Here is a 7,377-nt window from a genome sequence, read left to right on the forward strand (position 1 = left end):
TTAAAAAAAAAAAAATTGAATACAGGTCAGTTATCCAAAAAGAACAGCAACATTGAATAGCGGATTAATAACAGCAGGATTGGAAAAAGTAAAACTATAATAAACAGACTTCTAATATTCATAACTTCTAGCTTTAAGCTTCTTAACTTAAAATTCAATTATATACAATAACTAATTATTTTTTAACAAAGAAAAGGTAACAAGTTTTATATTTGAAAGACTACTATACCATTTTTGAATCATGCTCTGTTTCCATATCATCTTCATCCTGGACTTCCACCATCTGCCACCCAGCCACTGGGCTTTCTAACAACACATCTGTCAATAAACTCCTGAGCCTTTGCCATAGCTCCTCTTTCTGTTTCCTTGATAATTCATCTAGTAGTTCATTTAGGCTGAAAGGGTCAGAAGCATCTTTCTGCAAAATAAATAGCAATCGTTATATTTCAAATACAAAAATTAGTTCTATCCCTTTTATAATGGCATTGAAAGAAAAGCTTAAGTGCTAAGTACCATTTCAAGAGCTGAGTTGTAGTTCTGAAATACTTTTCCTAAAGGGAAAAGTAGAGAAATCATGAGACAGAAAGCAGCAGATTCCAGGACACCTGGGTGGCTAAGCTGGTTAAGCGTCTGCTTTTGGCTCAGGTCATGATCCCAGGGTGCTGGGATTGAGCCCCATATTGGGCTCCCTGCTCAGTGGGGAGTCTGTTCCTCCCTCTCCCTCTGCCCCTCTGCCAGCTTGTATGCCCTCTCTCTCAAATAAATAAAATTTTAAAATAAAATAAGATAAAATAAAATAAATAAAATAGAAAGTAGCAGGTTCCTCCTCTACCTATTCAGCCCTAGGTTACTAGGAGTTTAAAATTTCACCCACTTAGAAAAATCCTTTCTCAAAATCAATCCATCCAGATGTCTACCATCTCCAGGCTTATAATTAGGGCAAAAAAGTGTGCTCGAGCTATACAATAATAACTATATAGCTCCAGCTCCTAACACAGCAAAGCCAATTGAGTGTATTTGAAGTTTCTGATCTTTAACCCAACTTGGGCCCTCAACACCCACCTCTTACTCGTCTCTAGACATCATTCTCTTCCATTAGCCAATGAGAGTACATCAGATCCTCTCAACTATCCTAAAAACCCCTGAGCCAACCATTTCCTCTCACTCTGAGCAGATGACCTCACTTACTCTTTGATACAGCAAACAGAAACTGTTATCAAAAGGGTAGAGGATCCATTATAAAGGGGCTGCCTGCAGCTAATGTGAGCACTGAAACAGTGACAGTAACCCAATGAATTGGGTTATAGCGATTATACTGGGATATAGCGATTATAACCCAATGAATAAAGTAAGAACCAGTGAAACTATACTGATAATAAATAAATAACAGATAACAAATAGCATCAGCAGGCTTTAGAACACCAACAAATAAATACGGAAGGAACATGTGGCTGGAAAATCACAACTTTATAGCCATTATAGTAATAATTGATTCAGGCAAGAATCATCAATTGATACTAAAACTCGTGGGTACAAGTATGATCAGGAGCAGGGTATTTATTTAATCTCAACTTACTTCCCCAATGACGATTAATTATGAAGGTGGAAATAGTAGCTTCACAATGAAGGAATCTGGTGGAACCCAACCTAAGTGACTGATTAAACTAACCTCACCAATAATGGGACAAATGGACATCATTGCCTCCACTGAGGCGGACAGAACACCACTTATGCAGCTCCTGCCAAAATGCATAAAATAAGTTTAATCGAATCATCAAATAAGTGCAAACTGAAGGATATACCAAAAAATAGCTGCCTACACCCTTCAAAACTGTCAATGTAATGAAAAATGAAGTAAGGGTGAGAAGCTCTCTAGAAGAAGCTAACAAGTCAACTGAATGCAATGTGTCAGACTGAACGGGGCCCTGGATCAGGGGAAAAACATGAATATGTACTGCAGATAACAGTATCATTGTGCCAATGTCAAATTTCCTGAGTTTTAGAATTTTTATTGTGATGACATAAGAGAATATCTTTGTTTAGGCAAATACACACTAATATTTAGGAATGAGACAAATGCCTGCAACAGACGCCCAAATGACTCAAAAAGAACAGGTAAATGCAGGGAATGATAAAGGAAACATGGCAGGTGGTAAATGGCAAATCTGAGCGCAGGGGATTCAGGATTCTTCTGCAACTTTCCTTTAACTCTGCAGTTATTTCAGTAGCAAAGTGGCGAGCAGGTAGCCTCTCCAGGGCCCTCCAAGGCTACCTCCCCACCCTAACTCCTACCATCTTCCCTCCTGTCCCAGGAAGCCCCAGCTGAGCTGCCCAGGTGTGCACGTGCCTCAGGGTCTTCCCCTCCCCATCCCTCTTGCCCAGAATTCTCTTCCCTCAGTCTCCAAGGGCCCATTCCAATCTCTGACCAAAATCACACTGCACTCCCAACCTCTACCCTGCTTGTTTCTCTCCCTTCATCTCTACAACTAAGCTCTCTTTGGGCAGAAACTTGGTATGTGCTGTATCCCAACCCCCAGAGCAGAGCCTGGCATCCAAAGACCACTCAGGACAAACTCCTTAAATGGCAGTTATCCTGGGTCCTGACCTCCTCTTGACACTGACCCTCCATTCTCAGAGAACTACTGAGGGCACAGTCAGTGCTGCTCCATAACACTTGTTTTGAAAAAGCAAATTTGTTCCAATGCAATTTCCGCAAAGGGCAATTTCTGGTTTACTTATGTGGGATTTCATCAGTAGGTGAATGCAGAAAACTGCGCCCACTGAATGGACCCTCAGAGTCAGAGAAAACACACACCCCAGACACCTGTCAGCCTCTGAGACCCCACATGTGCTGCAAGCCTCACCATCCACACTCTGGGTCCCTCCCACCTTCATGACCCACCTCGATGCAACCCTCTGACCAATGCTCTCTTCAATGTTCTCTGTCCTCCTAGCCTGGTCTGTATTTTTCTTCTCTGTTCTCTTCCTGTCACCCACAGGGTTGGCAGGCTAGCCCCTGGGAACACGGGCACCCACTTCCACCTGCAAACTTAGGATCTTTTCCAATGTAAATGTCACATTTACTACGGTATTTGTGTACTTCTTAGTGAGTTAATTTGTATAAAACTGCTTTTTATTAGGTCACTATCTTTTTTTAACGTGTCACTGGTGAGGTTTTTGAGTGTTATGCCCTTAACCCCACTTGTCCCATAATCCTTCTGGTTTTCATTGCCTGTTCTGCAGAGTACAGCGATTTTTGGCAATGTGTATGTTGCATTATAGCAGAACTGATTTATGTGGGGAGGCCCACCTAATAGGCTTCAAACGGACTTAATTATCTGGCTGACCATGTGAAACTGCCATTATTCAACTATCCTAACCTACAGAATGGCATTTCATACCATTCAACTCAAAGAAAACAAGTGATGCGCAATCCTACATCTTCTCATTTTCATGTTTAACTAAGAGCTACACGGTGAGTGAGATACTAAATTATTAAGTGTTAATAAAGCTTGGTACTCATAAACTAAAACGAATGCCTATGAATATGAGGACGAAGTCAGCATCCTCCTGAGATGTCCGTTGCTGAGCAACAGTCCAGGGCTCTCCAGCATGTGACCAGGGTAGTTGGAGGCAAGCACCTCAAAGGGCGCTGTCACCACAGCACCAGTGTGACCTTGCATGGACTGTGCTAACCAAATGCTGCTACCTGGCCTTTTGATTTTAAATTGATACTAACTGAGCTTCATCGTCATCAGTTAAGTTTGTGGTATTAGTTAATACTATGACTAGTTAATACCAGTCTGCAACAATAATCTTGTAAACTTTAAGCCACATGTGTACTGCACATCTGATAATACAAATCATCTGTACTCCTACTAAAACAGGCATTTATGTAACATCTAAATAGTTTGCTCTTATAGACACTTCTGTGATGTGTTGCCTGTGAGTTTGTGCTGGTTATTTTTAAGTTTACAGAGTACCATTTTACAATACAAAACCATATAATAAGATCATTTCCTCTTATAAAGAAAAATGACTTCATAAATGTTGCTAGCAACAAATTTCCTACTAGGTTCTTCTCTACTTCTTAATTACTACTAATTTAATTTTCAGGGCATGAGCAGAACAAGTGAGGTATGTATCTTCTTTTTTTTTTTTTTTTAAGATTTTATTTTTTTTTTATTTGACAGAGAGAGAGACAGCCAGTGAGAGAGGGAACACAAGCAGGGGGAATGGGAGAGGAAGAAGCAGGCTCATAGCGGAGGAGCCTGATGTAGGGGCTCAATCCCATAACGCTGGGATCACGCCCTGAGATGAAGGCAGGCGCTTAACCGCTGTGCCACCCAGGCGCCCCTGAGGTATGTATTTTCTGCTGCAAAGTCACAAGTGTGTTAGAGTTGGACCTTAAGTGTTGGGGTTCCTCAGAGCTCTGTCCTAGGCTTCGCTTCTCTGATTACACTACAGATGATCCCATGCATTCCCATGACTGAAACTTCCAAGTGCCACTGAGGACACCCAAATATGTCTCTATCCAGACCTCTTTCCTGGGCCTCAAACACAGCTATCCATCCACCTCCTGGACATCAACTTGTGCACATTCCCCTGGTAGTCATGCAGAACGTCGCAAATTGAGCCTATCTTCCTGCTCAAACCTGCCTTTTCCTCACATCCTTGATCTCACTGAAAGGCACCACAAGTCAGAACCTAGAATCTGTCTTGGCCCTTTTCCTGACCCGTATCCAGTCAACAGCACCACCATCTCAACACCTGACAGCTCACAAAGGCACTCACATCTTCCCACGTCCATCTCCTAATGCAACCACCATAATGCAGGGCTCTTCAACTACTCTCTGGGATCTCGTGTTGCCCTCTTCAATCTGTGCGTGTACAAGTGCCCACACCTCTCAGGATAAATTCTCGGCTCCTTAAAATGGTGAAGAAGGACTGACGTAATTTAAATCTCAGCCCCTGCCTCCTCCTGACCTGGCATTTCTATACCCTAGCCCTGTTGAATGTCTTCAAGTTAAATACAATGTGCCTTCTCCGGTCTTTAAAGTTATCCCTTCTATACTTGGAGAGGTCCTTCCCCACATCTGTCTTTGACTGGCTGACTTGTTTACTCTCTATATCATAGCTTCCATACCCTTTCCACTGGGATAGGAAGCAATCCATGGCTGGATTTGGGCCCCCTCCCATATCCTTGTCCCAGCTTAGCCTTTTTACTCTGCTGTATTTACAGACCTGGATCTACCACAACACTGTAAATAACCTGAGGACCAAAAAAGTAGGTCTTCCTCACTGTGCCATGCACAAAGCAAGAGATCATCAAATATTTAAGTAAATAGAAGCACACTGTGTTACATCACTTAGCATTCTTACAACTCTCTTCAAAGGAAGCAGGAAATACAATTTGTGAATAGTTGCCCATTAGCAGGTGTATTTGAGTATAGTTCTGTTTTTCTAAATAAACCTTGTTCCCTAAGGATTCACTGAGATGACTATATTTTACTTGTGGATGTAATTAACAATCAAATCACAATATAGCTAAACATAAACTTACATCAAGTTGAACAAACTGCAAAAATTCTCCAATCAGCTCCTTAGACACCGCTTGTACAAACGTCTCTCGTTTTTCCATGACAGATGAAACTGTTTTTCATATGGCATTTATTCTGTAACCCTAGCAGAAAACACAATCATACTGAAATTTGAATTTGCAAATATATCTTTTCCTACAAGATGTAATTTGGTATTAACATACAAAATTGCAAAAAAACCCAAAAAACTGTAGACAGTTTTTAACAATATTCTGACATAAAACAAGTTATAATATCTAAAAAATAATTCTTACTCTCTTTACCAAGGATAGTATCAACATAACATTACGTTATTATCAATTGTTAATGAAGTTACCACTAATGAAGGAAAGCAAAATCCAAAGGGCTGTGGGAGGCTCACCTTCTCTCCTTTCGGTACCTTAGCAAGACGCTCAGGCAGGTCTGAGTCAGCTCAACAAAAGAAGGCTGATTCCATCAAAACATGGGGGGAAAAAAGTCTTAGAATCAATAAAAGAAAGTACTAAAAGAAAAAAGAAAACCAAAAAAAAAAAGGGGGAGAGCGAGAGTGAAGGCCGACCCCAGCTGCTGACTCCTGGAGACGGCCTTTCTAAAGGGCCATGCCTCTACCAAAAGCTCCCAGTAACAGCTCCTGCTCCTCAGTGTGGCACGGGCCGCGGGGGAGCTTGTTAGCCGGAGCATGTGCTTTCTGTGCTGTCGCTGTGCCCAACCACAGCAGGCTCAACCCAATCCCGCGGGAGCCAGAGCTCAGGGAGTTGTGTGCAACCTCCCTCCTGCCTGTGTTTTCCCCAGTAAGTCCTATTTTCCATTCACACCACCTGGTGCTGGCAGTGATCTGTCTGAAAGACATCCCAAAACATGGAGTAATAGCAAAACGATGGAACATACATGCAGTAAGACCCCTCCCCGCGAAGACGAATGAACACCTCCTGCACCGTTATAAAGAGCAATATGGAAAATGACCGGCACCAACGGGAACAATGATGGGGACAGAGTCATCATTAACACAGAGCCCAGATCCTAAGGAGCTACGAACACTTCACTTCCTCCCGGCTAAGCAGCAGGGAGGGTGGCCAGCCACAGGCTCGATGACTAATTCTGGCCAGTGTCCACTCATGGACTTAAAAGTAAACATTCCAAAAGGTGCAGTCAAGTACACGGACTCACACGTCCTCAACTTGCGTCTGCGAACCCTGCCCCTGTCTTGTACTTCTGGGAACTTCTCCAAGCGACCCCTGGCGCTGCAGCCCCACGACCACGGACTACGTCTGGCAGACGACTCCCGCTACGGCACCCCGGTTTCCTGACACAGGTCAGTACCTGTCCGCCTCGCGCTCCGTCTGCCGCACACGGCCCCTCTGCGTCTCCGGTACTATTGGGGCCCCAGCCGTCGGCCGTCCCGCCAGACGTCGCGCTCAGGGGGAGGCGTCATCTCAGCACGCAGTTATCCGATCGCAGGGCACACCGGGCTCCGGCACGGAAGGAGCAGGAGCGCTGAACGCAGACGCGCGGCGCCCGTCAGCACCTGAGGAGCCTGCCGTTCCCCCCTGAGAACGATGACAGGCGCGTGGGGACAGGGGCCCGGGCAGCAGGGCTCAGGGAACCGATCCCCTCTGGGGCCCAGAGCTGGGGGGGGGCGGGGAGGCGTCCTCTCCCGGGGCCGGGTCCAGCGCCGCGGTCCTCCCTGAACTTAGCGCCGGGCGTCGACGCGCCCAGGGCCCCGCTGCCCGCCGCCCCGGGGCCGCCTCAGAGCCGCCAGCCGGCCGTGGGCTCGGGTCGCGGCACGCGGGCGCTGTGG

General features: G+C 44.8%; 1 protein-coding gene across 3 annotated transcripts in view; it reads right to left on the reverse strand.

The window, feature by feature from the left end:
• Nucleotides 1-7,371, reverse strand: part of NCAPG2 (non-SMC condensin II complex subunit G2) — a 63,837-nt gene extending 56,466 nt beyond the window's left edge. For 2 of the 3 annotated variants that reach the window (XR_004619446.1, XM_034640151.1), the window contains exons 1-4: nt 6,900-7,371; nt 5,962-6,026; nt 5,564-5,683; nt 230-418 (exon numbers count right to left, since the gene is read on the reverse strand). Coding sequence is in view for 2 of the 3 variants with exons in the window: in XM_034640151.1 (XP_034496042.1) it covers nt 230-418; nt 5,564-5,641 (267 nt within the window). In the remaining variant the exon portion in view is untranslated. The remainder of the gene's footprint in view (nt 1-229; nt 419-5,563; nt 5,684-5,961; nt 6,027-6,899) is intronic. The other variant, XM_034640153.1, reaches the window with a different exon arrangement.
• Between the last annotated feature and the right edge of the window lie 6 nt (nt 7,372-7,377).

This window comes from Ailuropoda melanoleuca, chromosome 1 (genome assembly GCF_002007445.2).
Source record: "Ailuropoda melanoleuca isolate Jingjing chromosome 1, ASM200744v2, whole genome shotgun sequence".
NCBI classification, from domain to species: Eukaryota; Metazoa; Chordata; class Mammalia; order Carnivora; family Ursidae; genus Ailuropoda; species Ailuropoda melanoleuca.